Below are 17,438 nucleotides of genomic sequence, written 5' to 3'. Positions count from 1 at the left end.
ATTGTTCTTTGCGTCACTATATCCTCTAGTTGCCATATCTAGTTGCCATATCCTCTAGTTGTTTGGATTGTTTGCTTTTGCTGTACAATGGTAGTACAAGTGTCATAACACTATTTCCTGTGAGATTAGATTGATGGTGATGAATGTGGGCAACTATGTTTTCCCCTACCCCATTCTCCGTATGCCTAATAAAATTACAGAAATAGCTCTAGTTTTGTGTGTGTATGTGTTCAAACAAAAAATACTGGTTTGCATTATTTTGGCTATTTTTCTAACCTTTTCTGAAATGCATTGGTGGTTTTTCTTCTTTCTTTCTTCTTATATTTTACCTCTTAGTCCAAGCTATAAAAGAACCAAAGATTGGACTTGAAAGGTTTTGCCACTGAGAATGTGGGTGGAGCTTTAAAACTTGTGAATGCTGTGATACATGATCTGCAAGATGTTCTCCTTATTCACCTGATATGTATAATATGATAAAAGAATGTCTCAACTCCAAAGTAAAAATTTTTTTCAAAATGCCTTGAAACCATGTTAATTCATTGTAAGGGAACAATAAGGAGATACTTTTTTACTGTGAGGGTGAATGAGCACTGGAATAAGTTGCCCAGAGAAGTTGTGGAGTCTCCCTCTGTAAGGATATTCGAAAGCCGCCTGGACACAGCCCTGGGCAGCTGGCTGTGAGTGGCCCTGCTTGAGCAGGAGGGTTGGACAAGGTGATCTTCAGAGGTCCCTTCTGACCTCAACCATTTTGTGATTCTAGGAAGTACTGTAAATTTTCTGTATTGATGTATAGCAGAACATCCACTTTGTAATTGCAACTGCACTCGATTAAGAAATACAAGAGTATTATTAAAAGTTCTCTTTTATTTGTGCAGAAACACGAACAGATAGAGCAAAGAAACTGTTCAGACACTACACAGTTGGATCCTATGACAGCTTTGATGCTTCGAGGTAAGAATTTTTCTTTTTCGTTGCAGTCTGTTTACAAAACCTTTTGGGGTTTTACTTAATTGTTACTTTTCGTTTAGACTTTTAAGGGGAAGAGGAAGCAGATTACTAAACAGAGCTTCTCGAGATACCATTCTACATCTAAATTGGTTATCATAGATTACTTTTTTTCATATGGGATGGGTCTACAAAAATAGTGTGTAATGAAGTAGTGAGTATCACTGGTTTTATGAGTGGTAAAGAGATCAGCATTTCATGGAAGCAGTATGTTCCAGCTGCTTCTGCAGTCAAGGACCACTTAAGTTGTTCAATACTTCACAAGATGAGGCCTTCTATATCTGTTCACAGAATCATACTTGCTGACAAGAAAATAAAATTTTGTGATTTGTTGTTATCAACGGTATCTTTAGCTCATAAGTAGAAATTAGGCTGTTAGAAATGAGGAATTTAGAAATTATTTATTTGCAGTTTCTGCAAATTCAGTATTCATGGTTTTTAAGCAGGTTCTTCTCCCACATGCATATACATTGGACATACAGACAACTTCTGGTAGAAAGGATGATTTTTAAAGCATGGAACCCCAGTTAGCTGTTGGTGTCTTCTTGAGAAAATTGTGGTGGCATACTGGAATTATTACGCTTTTCTCTGAGTGTATAATTACAGCTTGGATTTTTTTTTTTTGTTTTCAAGAAAAAGCACTTTTTGTATGAGAAGAATTCTGAAGTGTATAAAGAGTTTGAGATGACAGTTTCATGTAGCACACTATTTAAAAAAAAAAAAAAGAATGTGTCTAACTCTTGGTTTTATTATGTGATCTTAATCCTTCTTCCGAGGATCATGCATAGTTTGTCAGCTAAACAATTTGAGGAGGGAGGATGGAGTTCAAGTCAGATGAAGTAGTTTGGATACCCAAAATGTCCTTCTGTGTTCCTGACAGTTGGTGCATGGAGCTCTGAGAGGCAGGAGGCCTGCTGGTTGTCTACTGCATACAGCCTATAAATATTTAAAAAATATGTAAATCTACAGTCCTTTGAGTTGTGATTTGAGAGTGTTGCAATGTTGGATGAAATGGGAAGGTTTGGTGACATGGTGGGAGGAAGCACAGGCTTGTGGGTTGGCTACAATGATCCTGTCTTGGAGGCTCTGATCTCCCCGTTACTGTATGCAGCGTGCTATAGGGCATCAACTTTTGCTGATGTGACCTAGGAGTAGAGAAACCCGATTTCAACATCTTGCATATTCCCCTGCCATGATCAGCCAAGTTACCAAAGCTTTGTAGTGTTGGACAATAATGAGACTGACTGGATAGTCTAATAATGTTGAAGTTGTCAAGAGAAGCTGTTAATCTGTGCTATGAAACATGTAACTGTTCTGCAGAGCAAGCTAACTGGTTACTGGTTACATTTCCCATGAATATATTTGGCTTTTTCACAAGATTCTCTGAGTGATCATTATTCTATAAAATTCATGGCCTTCTTTCTGTATTTCAGTGTTATTTGATAGTATTGTTTCTGTAAAACTAAAAACTGTGGCCACGGCATGTTGCCTCAGAGATACCAAATAGTCCCACCTGGAAACCAACCCCTACTTGGTAACAAAAGATTTTTTTCATTTGAAAATGTCATTTCTATCAAAACTACTTTTTTTTTTTTTTTTTTTTTTTTTTTTTTTTTTTTAAAGTAGGGGAGCTGTTGATTCTAAAGCATTTGGATTTTTTGCTGTCCTTTCCCAAGAAAATTCAAATCCGTTATTGGGAGGGAGCAATGCCATCTGCTTTTCTGAAGTAGGCAGTACTCGATTGTTTAGAGAGGTGATTTTGAAAGCAGGAGGCCAAAAGCCATATTCAGATCAAGGGCCTGAACCTCATCTCGGTGGTGCTCAAGTATGTCTTTGAACCAGTGAGCTGTTGAGGGGTGAACAGATTATACTCTTTTGCTTTGGGGAAGTCATGGAAAGTGTGGGAGATGTTTGAGGGGGAAGGTTGGGGTTTTGGGTTGTTGTTTTTTTTTCCTCTTAAGGTATTGGCCTTGTGCAGTGCAACAGCAAAGCTCTCAAAAAATGTACATTACCTGATTCAGGACTACAGTGAGCTAGAGAGTTTATCAGATAAAATGATAGGTTTAGTACAAGTTTATTACTGAGAAATTAGGTATGAAGTGTGCCTGCAATTGTTCCTGATTCTGGCATCGATATCTATTGTCTGAGCAGTAAGAGAGAATGCAACAGAGTTCTCCTGGCAGCTTCTGAGTACAGCAAAGTTTTGAAGAAAACTCAGGGATAGTTTCCACAGAGAATCTGAAACCCAGTGGACCCATTTTGAAGAACAGTAGTGGAAATTGGGAGGGGAAGGTAGGAGAGGGTAGAGTTAATGGGAAATTCCAAGAAATAGAGTGGAAAGGTAGAGTTGCTTAACTCATTTTTAAGTAGAGAAAGTACAGTAATTTTAGCATTTTTGTAAAATAACACTAGGAAAACTAAAAAAAATTTTTGGTGTCCAAGTTTCCAAACCTCATTAGTTGCTGGAAAAGAAAAAACTTGTTTCTCTGAGGTGCATATAATAATTTATTGTAATGATTTATTTACAGAGAACGTACACCATGATGATTTAATTCCTATAATGAGCTTCTTCAGGGAGGGGAGTTATTGAAAGAGGCAAATCAGATGTCAAAATAACAACAGTTCTCAGTATTGACAAATTTGTACTGCTTTGATTACTTTCTCTGTTATCATTTCCTATCAAAGTAGGGGAAGAATATAGTAAAACAGATTTAACTGCTTGCAGCTAAGTTTTAATACACATTTGTCAGAAGGCAATTGTGCCTATGTACTAAGAACTGCTTTGAAACCAAAATATTAAGAAAGCCGATTTGGTTCCTTTCTGGAGATGATGAGGGGAAGTGTCTGCTCCCTTCTCTTTTTCCTTCCCCCTCCCAAAGGGCAAAAATTGCTGAGTAGAAACACTCTGTTCAGAAATCTCTATTAATGAGCTTATTCACATGCAGGAAAATACATTGTACATGGCATTTTTCATCTTTAGGAAAATGTGCAGCTTGAGTAATGGAGGTTCATTAAATCCTATTTCAGCTTTGCATAAGAGATAGGTTATTCATACATTAATACTTCAGGAAAATGGATAGTATACTTACTAATTTGTAGAAAGGCAGTGTGACATGTTTGCCAGTACAAATAGTCATGAAATATACAAATATAATATTTGAAACTACAAGTCTAATGTATTATCGGCTTTAAATGCTCATAGGCTACATTAATTCTGATATGCAAAAATGATGTTGTCTCTTGCAGCTGTCACACGCTGCTACTGCTGATATTTCTTTAGACAGATTCCTTTATTATTTTACTTTTTAAGAACTAATTACTTTTGATCATTGTCCTTTAATTTGATGCAGATGGACAAATGTTGAAGGGAAGGATAGGCTTTGTTGCAGTGACATATCTGTGAGAGAGGGTGAAGTTTCTTAGGCTAGCAGAAGCTTTTCCTGGACAAACAGGAGTAAATATACATCCCTGGACATTTGTCCTGGGCTGCAGCTCTGGAGACCAAGGTGACAAGTGGGATGGGCTGCATTTCTTTCTGCCTCCCCAGATGGAGCAAGCTGGCAGCACCCATGGTGTCAGACCCCAGGAAATGCCACAGCCAGAGGCTGAACTTGCTTGACATGACTTCAAGCCACAGAGAGGAGCAGAAAGCAGACACGGAAAAATCACAGAATGATATAATAGAATCACAGAATGTTTTGGGATGGAAGAGACCTTCAGAGGTCACCTAGTCCAGTTCCCCTGCAATGAGCAGGGACATCATCAACAGATCAGGTTGCTCAGCGCCCTGTCCAACCTGGCCTTGAATGTTTCCAGGGATGGGGCATATACAACCTCTCTGAACAACCAGCTCCAGTGTTTCACCTTCCTCATCATAAAACATTTTTTCTTTTTTTTTCTGAGGGGAGCCTGAATCTCCCCTCTTTTAATTTAAAACCACCACCCCTTGTCCTAAAGGACAACTATACCAACAAAGTTGCAAGGAGATAATGTAAGACTGATTTGACATGTCTCTGGAGTTTTGTCCTCCCTGTATTTGTGGTCAGCAGTGATCAAGACAACCATGGGACATTGGTTTTGAGAGCTGACAGGGTGGATCCCATGGAGTTTGTTAGGAAAAATGTTTGTTTGGGTTGGTCTTATCTAGGCTAAATGGGCAATATTCTGACCAGCAAAGCAAAATCTTCCAAAGTATTAGAAATATTCTTCAGAATTCTAGTTAAAGTTCAGGACTACTTTTAATTCAAAGAAAATTATTTGTAGGCCTTAAATCAAGATCGAATTCCAGTTTAATAACTCAAATTATTGCTTTGGCATAGGATAGATGTTGGAATTTTGAAAAATTATTTATTTTTTAAATTAAAAATGAGCTAAACCTTTAGAAATGATACATTTTTTAATCTGCTTTTTATCTGAAGTGAGAAAATTGATTAATCTCTCAAGATAGGACAGTGAATTGTTCAGTCAGGAAAATCAGAGAGAAGACGAAATTAAGTTATCAATTTAAAATATGTGAAACTAGTTGTTTAATTTCAAATGTAAAATGTTACCACCTTTTTAAATGTGATGTGACTGATGATGAAGTGGTAACTTTGTTTTCATACTCTGGAGACATAAATAATATGAGCAATTTTGGAAAAATTGTGGTGGTTTTCTTTTACCATGTGAAGATTATAAACTTGATTTGGTGGAAAACATGATCCAGTTGCCTTTATGGATTTGGAAACTTTAGAACACAACAGTGGAATCTTTTACTACTGCATTAATTGCATCATCTCTGTCCCACCAGAATAGCAAAATAGCAAAAGTCAGTAGCATAAATGAATGCCAACTTCAATGCAATTATGAAGTATGCGATGGAAGTGTAAGATTTCTTGCCTTTTCTGTGTCTCCCCTTCTTCACAGTACAATTGACTTTCACATCTTTTTTTTTTTTTTTTTTTTTCCCTAACCGCTTTAACTTGTACTAAGCACTGAATGGGAGAAGTTTTTGTGGTGCCCTTTCTTGACATTCTATGGCTACAGCAATATTAAGCTCACAGGAGAGGATGTAATAATAAATAACCTTTTTCAAAGGCTTGTTGCTACAAAGTTAATGATGGGACCAAATTGATATGCCTTCTGGTTTTAGTTCTGTTTCTTTGGATGGAGAAAAAGAGGAAAATTGGACTGTGTAGTCTGGGAAGTATGTGTAAGAAAGCTTAATTAAAAGCTTAATTCATTAACCATAATGTCTGTACTCAGAGTCAGGTGGCAGCATCCATGTCTCATGAGCATAGAAGCTGACAGAAGCAACTCCTCAAAAGCCAATTTACATACAAACACCTAAGAAAAATGAGATCTTCTTCCCAGCTCTATTTCCCAGCAATTCTCTGTTGATGTTGTCATCTGCGCTGTCGGATAGAGTAGTACAAGCTTTAATCCTAGACAGCTCAGAGAGACTCTGGCACAGCTGAAGCTGTCTACCCCTGTAATTCAGCATGCTGTGTAGTGCTTTTTATTTTTTAACCCACAGAATCTACCTGTTGAATACCTGTCTTTGTCCCAAATTTGTGATGTAAATGGTGCTGTCTTAATAGTTTAAACATGAGGTGTGTTACATAGTAATGTCACTTTTTTTAGTGGAAGCTCTTAATTTAATGCAGAAATACTTTCATCTAGTTTGATATCTGGTTTCATGTGGATATTTTACAGAAATAGATTGTCTTCCTTCTGGAAAAATGCCGTTATTAATCTCTTTAACTATATGTTTAAAATGGATGGAAACCTTTTGTAGAATTCTGGTCATTGCAAGCCATGAGGTATGGGACGCTGAGGGACCTTTTCCTGCTTATGGCGTAGCAGTGGCCCTGTTTCCGTGTTGTGGTGAACGTAGCGTATGTACTTGTTGAGTGCTGCTTGCTTGTGCACAGCCATCAGCAGCAATCTGTTACATCCTGGCAAATGGTTCTGTACAAAAATTGAAGGAATATGTAAGAGCCGTTGTTATTTTTTTATATCCTGCTTGGCAAATTTTCATGTCAGTTCTCCCCAGACCTGCAGAGCAGTGAGGGAGAAATGAGGGAAGTATTGTTACATAGAACAGGTCTTTATGCGTTGACATAACTGACACCTTTTGTTTTTCTGTTGGATGGCACTAGTTCCACTGTACTAATGTTTTCTGTGAAGTTTGTACTGTTCAGTTGATCTCTTGCAGGAACCGGAGTAAGGATATTAAAATGGATCCTGTTCATTCTCACCAGTAAATTCACTATTTCTGTTACTTTTTTCTGGGATCGATACATTGATAAGTTGAAAGTGATGTTACAGTTCTTCATAGCTGCAGGCATAGATTTTAAACATAATTCTTGGTTTCCTCTGGTGGAAAGAATTAAATCCAGTAGTGTTCTAACTTTTTTACATATATACATAGCTTAATTTTTGTCTGGGAGATGGTAGCAGAAATATCTGAGTATGCTCGTAGTTGTAATGAAATATAGATATAGCCGCATGATATAGTGTTATGGTTACACCTGAATGCTTGTTGATATTTTAATGGTTTAAGATTTCTGCATATGTGATACTCTTGGCTCTTCTAGGCATAGAGAACAGGCAGCACCAACCAAATTATAGAAACAAAGTGTGTAAAATGTTTTCTGTGTGTGTATTGTTGCTTTATTTCTAAAGATATTTTGTTGGGGTTGTCTGGTGCCTGTCCTGAATTAATTCATTTACTGTGAATATAACAGTCTGATAGCACTGAACTGCTCTTAATGTGTGAGGCAGAAAGACGAGGGTAGCTCATTTTTAATACCCTGTGCCTCATTAACTTGAAGAATATAATTTAATACAATTTGGAAAATTGCATATATGTTTAAGCAATAATTAAGGCATTGTCGATTTTGTGGAACAGGTGGAGATGTAAAATGTGAAGTTTTTCATTTACAGTTATTTAATTTCTAATGAAAATGATCTTACTTGCTAATAAACAACTTTGCACTTTGCCTCCCCTGCTGTTGTGTGCTGCCATGACTGAGCCTTTTATGTTGGTGACTACAGAAAATATTTAAAGTAATTGCTAAAATAGGAGGTAAAATGGGTGTATGTGTGTGTATGTATCTGAACTGTAGTATCTCTTCACTGAAATCTGTACTGGGATTGCATGAAGATGCAATATTAAACTCTGATACAATTACAGTAAGATGCAAAATTATACAGTGAGTGATGAGTTTCCATGATCTTGTATATGCATTTTTAAGTTGTTTGCTGCCCTAATAATGAAGTTTGTTTAATTCAGTATGTTTAAAGCAATTCAATAAAATCTTGCTTTTAGTAACTAATGCTTTAGCAGCTAATGGTTTTGCAACTAATGGTTTTGTAACTAATAATTAAAATTTGTGAAACGTTTTCTGGGCTAGATGTTTGCCTAATTTTTTAGTGGTAAAGTGTTAGCAAAGAAAGACCAACAGTTTCCAAGACCAAAGTTGGGGAAAAAAAAAAATAGCCTTTCCCAAATGCTCTTTCTGAAAAACTTTAAGGAACTACCTCTAGTGCTAGTGAAAACCAAACTGTCACTACGGATACAGAAGATCCTGATTGCAAGGGCCATGATTTGGTGGATGTGCCATTTCCTGCACAGCAGCTGATACTCTCAAGCTCAACAGTATTTTCTCTGTAACTCCTCTGACCGGATGCTGGAGGACAGGATGGATTTAAATGTCAAAACTCAAAGCAGCAGCCTGTGTCCAATGCATGGTGAGGAATGAGGTTTTCTAAATAGAATAGAAAAAATGAAAAAAAAAAATAATTAAAAAATAGGAAAAAAGAGTAGAAATGACAGAAGGTGAGGACAGGAAGAAAACATTGTGAGGGTGTGATACAGGGTTAGTTAGAAATAGGAGCCACATAATTAGATGCAAGGATAGAAAAGAGGAAAACAGGAGATTAAAATGTTTGTTTTTCAGGGAAAAGGCGAACAATTAAGTGTCTAACAATGAGTGTTTTACATTCCTGTCTCTAGCCTCCACTGTGATGACTTAGCTTCCTCTACGTGACCTTTAATTCCCTGCCCCACTACACCTTTGGCTGCCTTCCTCTCACCTAATCACTAGATGAGCAAAAGCTGACATATGGTGCCTCTGATTCTAAGTGATGCATTTTTAAGTTTTGGCAGGCCAAAAGGAACAAATAATTGTTGAGCTTGCACTGTGGGCTTTCCTCCAGTGGGAGCAATTATTTAAACCACCTTTTTTTTTTTTTCCCCTTCTTTCTAGTCAGATTTCACAAATATTTGTTGTATTTGCAGAATTTGACCTACCAGGCAAATTCTAAGGGTGACTGGCAGGCAGCATATGCCTTTTTGTCCCCTTAAAAGAAGAAACTATCGAGAAGTCAGAAAGGGGTTGACTTTCATGCTCTCAGTAAAGCTGGTCACATTCATTGTGCAAAACATTAGGCTGCTGGGAGGAGGATGTCTTGTTTTGTCTTGGGACGAAATAGGTGTGCTGGAGTTGTATTTATTTATAAATTGAGTGGGGTCAAACCCTACAAAGAGGAACCTGCTAAAGAGCAAGCAGTAGCTGGTGTCAGGGTATTCACCTGGAATAAAGAAGATCTGGGCTTGAGTCCCCTGTGTGTTAGACTGCTTCGTCTTGAACCCATACCTTGTATTGCTGATGAATGCCAAGGACCTGACAGATAGAGCGATTCTTTATCCAAGTCTTTGAAACTAGGATTCTTTCACTGAGCCAAGAGGCAGATGCTAGCTCTGTCCTCAGTGGTTGTGGCATGCTGGTGGGGATGCTGGATTTGCATGAATAGCAGATACAACAATTGAATAGCTGGTGCTATTGCTGGGGGTGCCTGCTGTCTTTGACATAAAATTTCATCCCATATTCTCGAGAAATAATGTCTAATGAAGGCTTAATTTAGACTAAAATATATCAAAAAAAATTTGCCTTGATGGATAAGCATTTCACTAAAACTGATGTCATGGCAAAATTCTGAACAGAAGAATAGTGAATGTTGAAGTTAAATATGTACACTAGGAAATAGTGGTAAATGCATATTTACAAAAAAGACGGTTACCCATGTGTCTTGTAATTTCTCTATTTTTTTAAATTAAAAAAAAGCACACTGGGCACAGAAAACAAGTCTCAGAATTAAGAGTTTAATGCTACAATTGGAAAGTAGGGCTAATACTGAGGGGATTGTGTGATCGTGTTTCCGAAGACTGACAGTGTAGCACTGTCAGATTTGTAAAACAGTTGTAACTATAGTGGAGGTGGTTTATACCTCTACTGTAAACACTTCAAATATCATAAATTCTGAAATACACTTAAAATTATCCATCTTAAGTTAGTTACTCAACTGAGTTGAAATGATAAACCAAAAGTTTTACCCTGTCTCCAGCATGTAGAAAATAGAAGCTTCATATTTCTGGAAATTATGCATCAACGCAACCACCGAACTATAGCTGAATATCAAAGGAAAGGAGGCAATAAGGAGAGATTTCAGTTCAACATTGACTTAATTAATAAAAGTAATGGCCAATTTAAATAAAGCAGAGTTCTCTGTCTTTATCAGCTGGTATTGTTCAGTGCTACCAAAGTTGTGGGCTAAACTGGCCATGCTTTGACAAAATTGCTGAAAACGATGATATTGTTAGTCATGAAAGCAGCTGAGATGGACAGTTCTCAAGCTGTTTTGCAGACAAGTAAACAAAATTTGGAGTAGGCTTAAAATAACGCAAGGGTTTAGTGTAATTACAGAAAGGGAGAGAGAGGAGAACATATTTCAGATCAAAAGGTAGAGTTGCCACCTCCTTCTTAATGAGACTGTAAAATAATATGGTGATAGTCAGGATTTTTAAGGGGATATGTGAAAATTTAACTGAAATCACCTCTTAATGTCTTTTCAGTAAAATCCTAGAAAAGGGAAGTTTCTTACTCTATGCTGTATTTTTAAAGCTCTTGAAGAAGAAAAAAGTGGAAAATGTTTTGAGAAAAACTTTATGCTTTTTTTAATACCTCATTTGTTTTGAGACAGAGCTTACTTGTAACATGCCTTATGCTAAAGCGACATAAATTTTACAGGAATTTTAACACCGATGCTTAAAGCACTGTACGCTTCAGTACAATGTAAAATTTAAAGTGAAATACTTACATCTGTAAAGCAGATATGATCAGCCAGGTTTACTCAGACTTCTTGTGGTTAGAGCTGGATTTAATTTCCAATGAAGGTAGGACAGGAGAACGATAATTCTTACTGCTCATCATAGCAAACAGGGTGTGATGGAAACCCTGAGGAAATCCTTGAAACTAATGTGAAACTCATGGTTATCACCAGTCCTGAAATCACCAGTCTCTCTCCCGTTTCATAATTTATTTATGTTTAGCATTTAGTATGTTTAGATTCTCTGAATGGCTGAGAGAGCAAATCAAGTTACAGTACTGAAATGTATAATGAGTTTAATGTTATAAAGACCTGCAATGTCAGACTGCTACCTTAAAGGGCTCGTAACACATTTTAGAAGTGTTAATAAAACACTTTTTTTCTTTTTTTTTACCGAAAGTGTGACTACAGTGTATTATAGAAACAGAAATCCAGAGATCCTGAGAAAGGTGGATATAATCCCCTGCATTACCATGGAATGGGCACATGCCAAGCATGATGACAAAACTGTACCAGAAGAAGGGACTCCAGAGTACAGTGTCCCATGTTTTTCAATAAGACAAGGAGCAAGTAGCACAGCTTGATTGGGAGCTGGTGGAGTACTTTGGGGAAGCACCAAATGTGCTCTTTCACCCTCCTCTGCTTTTGGCCTTTGGCAGAGACAGGATGTTGGGCTCCAGGGACCAACACACGTCCAGCCCAGCTGGTTGTGCCTCTATATTCCAGTGGCTCTTTCTAAAAAGGGAAGAGAAAAATTCAAAGTCCTGTCTGAGATATGCCAACTCTGAGATAAGCATAGAGATTGATTAACAAGCATCGGCTGAAGAAAATCTTTATTGTTATATATAGTTCTGGGTTTGTATACTCATATCATTCTCTCCATTCTGAATTTACTTCCTTGGTTCTACCTGTGTTACTTGTCCTATTTGCTAACCTTGAACATGTTCTTTTCCTTGTTACTGTGGTTGTCTGTTGTATTATAGACCACCTTTAGCAAAAACATTAGGAAATTTGATTTTAAAAGCCTATCTGAAAAAGACCTATATATCAATAAGAGTGTTGTTATTAATAGCTATTATTATTGTTCCTTTTGTGTAAATACTTTCTATGGTAAGATGCTTCTGGAGACAATTCCTATTTCTGTGTGGTTTGGTGGCAATAGCAGGGGCTGGAACTGCAGCTGGTTTGAGGTAGAAAAATGCAAACCTAAGAAGTAAGGTGGATAAGTATTCGAGTTACCTAAACATATGTTATGTTTGTACAGTCTGTTCAAGGCTCATGGTATGAGCAATGAATATTAATATTTTCATACTGCAGGCTTAGATTGTTCAAATGGTTGATAATTACAACTGAAAATTGCTACTAAGTATTAGGTATAAGTGGAGTGTGCTGTAGCCCTAAATACTGATGTGATTGATGGAACATCTGTATGAAGGACTCTGCATTCTAAAACTCTCATGTTCTATATTAGGACACCTGCCCGAATGTTTCATGTTTAGTTTTTACTTTGTCATGTGTGGTACTTGAATTGACTTTTTTTTTCTTTTCTTTTTTTTCTTTTTTTTTTTTTTTAAATAAATGCAAATTAAATTAATTTAGAGGAATGAAGCTTTCTTTTTTTAAGCTCATTTTGCCACTCTCCTCACCCCACTATGCATTTTACTTTCTCCCTGCCAGTGCAGATGCAAGGGAATAATAACATTTCTCTTAAAAAAGAGACTATATATACTCATTGTATTGTGTGTATGTATATAGAGTGTATATATATTAATATATGGATATCCATATATATATATATATAGTGTGTGTATATATATAAAGGACCATGACCTTACCATTTACTTTTTTTTTCCTTTATATCCTGTCCTGAGATTTCTGTATAATATAAAATCAGGCTTTTACTGGTTGATTTATATTTCCAGTAAGTTGTTTGACTTTCTGTTTTGCTATATCCATATATTACTTTAGTGGTTACAGATTCACCACTTAGATGAAAAAAAAGGAAAAAAACAAAAATAGTACTACCCAAATCGATTGACTTGAGTATTACTTTAGCTTACCTGCTCCCTTCTCCTATACACCAAAGGATATGATATTAAGGCTGGATAAAAGAATGTGGACTGATATACATACAGAAGCTTCTTCTTGATTCTACATAAAGAAATTGTGTCACTTCTTTGCATTTGTGTCATAAAATTTAATGTTTCTCTTTTTAAACCTCTATTTCTTTGTAATGTTTTATAGTATAAATTCATTGAAGTATATAGCACTGTTACTTTCTTTAACATAGGTTGTTTCTTTGTGATTATGGTTAATCTTTTGGGCAACTCTGTCAATCACAGGGCTGGAAAAAGTAGCATCATGTTTCTGACTTCCTAATTCTTATTGAATCACTTCATGACTGATATTGGTGTTTTCAATAACTTAGTGGAACTGTTCATTTTTTACAGAAGTAAATCCAATAAAGACAGCGTGATTACTTGTTTAAAAGTGTGAAGAAGTTATATGCCCTGTCAAGTTTTACTGTAGTCTATAATTTCCTCTCAATGAAATATAGATCTGTGCATTATAGGAATTAGAGAATAGCTTAATGTCTTTTTATGGCATGCGACAGTTTGGCATACACCTCTTCCATCAACAAATGAATGTCAGTGGAAAATACACAGCCTTGCTTTTTCTCATGATCAAAGATCTCTGTGTGATGTTTACTGAACTCTGTAGAGAAAGCACTGGGACAGGAGATCAGAAAGACAAATATATGAATATAGGAAGTATATGAGAGTATTGCTGGAGCATCTTCTCTTCTTTCCCATTCCTTTACTCGGCTTCAACGTACCCAGCTGAGGAGGACGTGGCTATGCCGAGTTAGCCACTCAGCCACCAAGGGAATCTAAAGCTGGCTGAGCAGAAATTAGAGTATGTCCTTTCTATTACAATTTGAAGTTATTTGCAATAAATTATAAAGGCAGAGATAACAATAGTGCAAGGGTGGTGGTGGTCTGTTTTCCTTCTGGTTTTTGTTTTTTTTTTTGCTTGGGTGCCAGCTGTGCCAGTAAGGCACTGACACACAGCCAACTGTTGGAAATGCTAGCAAAGATACTGTTGTTGGATGCTGCCATTTCCTTGAGAGCACCTGTGAAGCTGCATGTCCATATGCAGCCCTGATTTTGTAATTGTATTTTTGGTGAAAAAGCAAAATGGCTTGGGGTCCTTGTCATTGTGACTGCCTGATGAAATAATTCTTATTCTCCAGTGTAACTATTTTGAAGACACTAAAAGGTATTTTGAGAACTGTATTAGCTCTTACGGATGGGCAGTTTTGTTACCTCCAAATATGACCTCTGATTCAGTTTTAACAGTAAATATTGTACTGATGTGAGAATTCTGGATCGTGATAATGAAATAATTGTTTTGGGAAACGGTTCAACTTCAACCTAACTCCACTTTCTGTGCAGTAGCTCCATGGAATAAAATGTAGGCCTGTGCCCCAATACCCTATCTGAAGAAATGAAAAAAAATTACATCTGTGAGTTTCTGCAAATGATTCTGATGGGTTTGGGGGTAAGGAGAAGAAAGGGGAAATTCAAACACTGCAAAGGAAGGGAAACAATGTTTTCACTGAGCTGCTCTATTGTGAGAACCTCTTGGCCTCATATATGGAAGAACAAAAAGGAAGACCCTGCAATTTTAGTTTTTCTATGTGATTCAATCCATCCTTTCTCCATCATACTTTAATTATTGTACCATCATTATACTCCTTGGACTTCTGTCTTCAGCTACCTAATAAGGAGTTTATCAACTTAAAGTTTACCGTTCTCCAGTATTTCTGTTCTAATGGCAGGTTGTGTCTTCCTTGAGTATAATGTTGAGGTACTTACCAACCATCTATTGAAAATATTTTCTTACTGCCTTCCTCCCGAACATATATTGCTATAAATGTCAGGATAGACATACATTCTCATGGAAAATCATTTAGACTTGTCTTATATAACTCAAATTATCTTGGCAGCATTGGTCAGTTGCACAGAGTGAACACTATGCATGTGCTTCTGACACAAGGCAGGACGAAGTATGTGATTGTATTTTTCCTGAATATCTCCTGTAAGAGTATAAAGTAAACACACATTCTGAAAAATGGTAAAACAGGATTCACCAAAATAGCTGGAATTTATTACTGCTTATTAAAGATGTTATCATGAGAAACTATGAAAAGATTCTATCAAAGGCAGTAGCACTGAGTTGTGAGTTATTCTTTAGCATAATAACCTGTTATTGTTCAAAGCTGTATCATATATTTACCAAATAATATATTCCTAAGACAAATTGCATTGCAGTGTGATGCAAGACATCACGTCAGGGAATCTCTCCATGTGATGGCAACGTATTAGAGAGAGGTTACTTTGAGTTTGAATATACGGTTGGCTGCATCTTGCTGATTCTGTTTGGGTTGTAAGTAGGTTAGGTAGGGACCATCTGTGTATCTTCCTATCTGCTCATCAAAGAACCACAGTCACTGGTTTAGCTCTTGAACAAGTGACTGCTGTTCTGCATGTTGTGCAAGAGCTGGGAAAACTCTTCTATTAAGACCTACAGCTGTATGATCAATGAGCAATTACATACAGAGTTTTCATTAACCTTGAAGGCCTTCATTACTAGGATTAGCCAATTTTCCTGGAGTCATTGCAGTAGATGACTCTAAATTTTAACATTGACCCCTTCCAGCAATGACAGTGAAATTTTTTCCACTGAAAGTCTGTTATATCTTGCAATAAGTTTTGCTGTAGACATCATTTCCATTTTATAGGGTATCAGGACAGGTAACTTCCCCAAAAAGGGTCATATTCAGAGAGAACATTCTTTATGTGCTTTTAACAGGGATTGACTGTCAGAACATGCAGTGAAGAGCTCCTCTTGAACAGATTTCCTGAATGCCCTTCTACGGGCTTGAACATAACCACCATAAATTGGTTAGCTTAGCCTGAAAGGAATTAGTGTGACTGCTTTCAGACATTGTATATAAAGTTACGGAATGGTTTAAATATTGATTTATTGTGTCTGGCAAAGTATAAAAAAAGCATTTCCTTTATTGTTGGGCTGTGATTTGATCATTCTTTACATGTAGCTAGCTGTGAATTCAGTAGATCTTTCAAGAAGATTGAAACTGCAGGAGTACTGAGGAGAGGATATAAAAAAGATCTAAGGAAGAGATTTGAATTTACTTGGCCAACTGGGAGAAGTGAGCTTGGATAGAATAACTTTTCACTCAAGGATAGAGCAAGCTGTCTGACTGAAGGGCTTGTGGGCTGAGAAGGCTACTCATTTGGTTGTAACTCTGGTTGTTTGAATCTCATATGTGATCTGTTAGACAACTGTTCTGCCTTGAAAGGCTGTAGTCCAGTTTGTTAAAGCTGAAAAGGTTAGTCTTCGATTGCATTTCTAGGGGATGCATGATTGGAGAGAGACAGGAAAATAATTCCTGTTTAAATTCTTTTTTTTTTTTTTTTTTTCTGCCTTAGGGAGAGATTGACAATACACCAAATGGCCATTTTTGCTTCCAGATAATGATAACCATTTCCAGTGGAGTGTACTCTACGTGCTGTTTTTCAGATTGCAATCAGCAATGATACACACAATACAAACTTGCCTAAACATATTCTGTGGTCCTGATAGTTTCCATCTCTATAATTTAGTATTTTAACTTTTGGAATAAGTCATGCTTTAAGATAGGGTGTAGTTATTCTAGTTAGTGAAATGGAAGCTAGGTTTCATGGTTTTGCCTCCCATCAAAAGGCACCTGTGCTTCAGCCTTTATTTACTTCATACAGATCTTTATGAAGGACTTGACATTTCTATTTCCTTCCTCAAGTATTGTCTTAATGGGCTGTTAGGAAAGTCGAAATTCTTGCTGTCTTGAAAAGATGACCCAAACAGTGATTGTTATGTTGAACATAACAGTGCTGAGTTCAAAACTCAGGTGTCTGTCTGACCATGGGTAAATCTCTTTTTTATCCTCTTTCTCCATTGGTAAGTCTGTAAAATTATGGAAATTCTAACACAATTCTTGATCCTTAAAGTGTTAGGGAAGCTACAGAATAGATGATCAAGTATGTTCTCTGATATTTTGTGTTTGGATAAAGCAGAAAAGATTTTAGATTGACTTTTTCTTTGGCCTGAAGTTTTTATATTCAAGATTGTACTTCATGCAGAAATATTCTGCGTTTGATAGGATGTATTTTGCATTTAACTTTGTATGCAATGAATCTTGGACTTACACAGCCCAA

The 17,438-nt window shown here is 36.7% G+C and overlaps 1 protein-coding gene across 7 annotated transcripts in view; it reads left to right on the top strand.

Moving 5' to 3' along the window:
- Positions 1 to 17,438, top strand: part of SHANK2 (SH3 and multiple ankyrin repeat domains 2) — a 362,639-nt gene that overhangs the window by 196,304 nt on the left and 148,897 nt on the right. For all 7 annotated transcript variants that reach the window (XM_074918532.1, XM_074918533.1, XM_074918531.1 and 4 more), the window contains one exon: positions 876 to 951. In XM_074918532.1, coding sequence (XP_074774633.1) covers positions 876 to 951 — 76 coding nt within the window. The remainder of the gene's footprint in view (positions 1 to 875; positions 952 to 17,438) is intronic.

Source organism: Athene noctua, chromosome 14 (assembly GCF_965140245.1).
Source record: "Athene noctua chromosome 14, bAthNoc1.hap1.1, whole genome shotgun sequence".
Lineage (NCBI taxonomy): Eukaryota > Metazoa > Chordata > Aves > Strigiformes > Strigidae > Athene > Athene noctua.
Note: the sequence above shows the minus strand (reverse complement) of the source record. Positions and strands in the feature narration are given on the sequence as shown.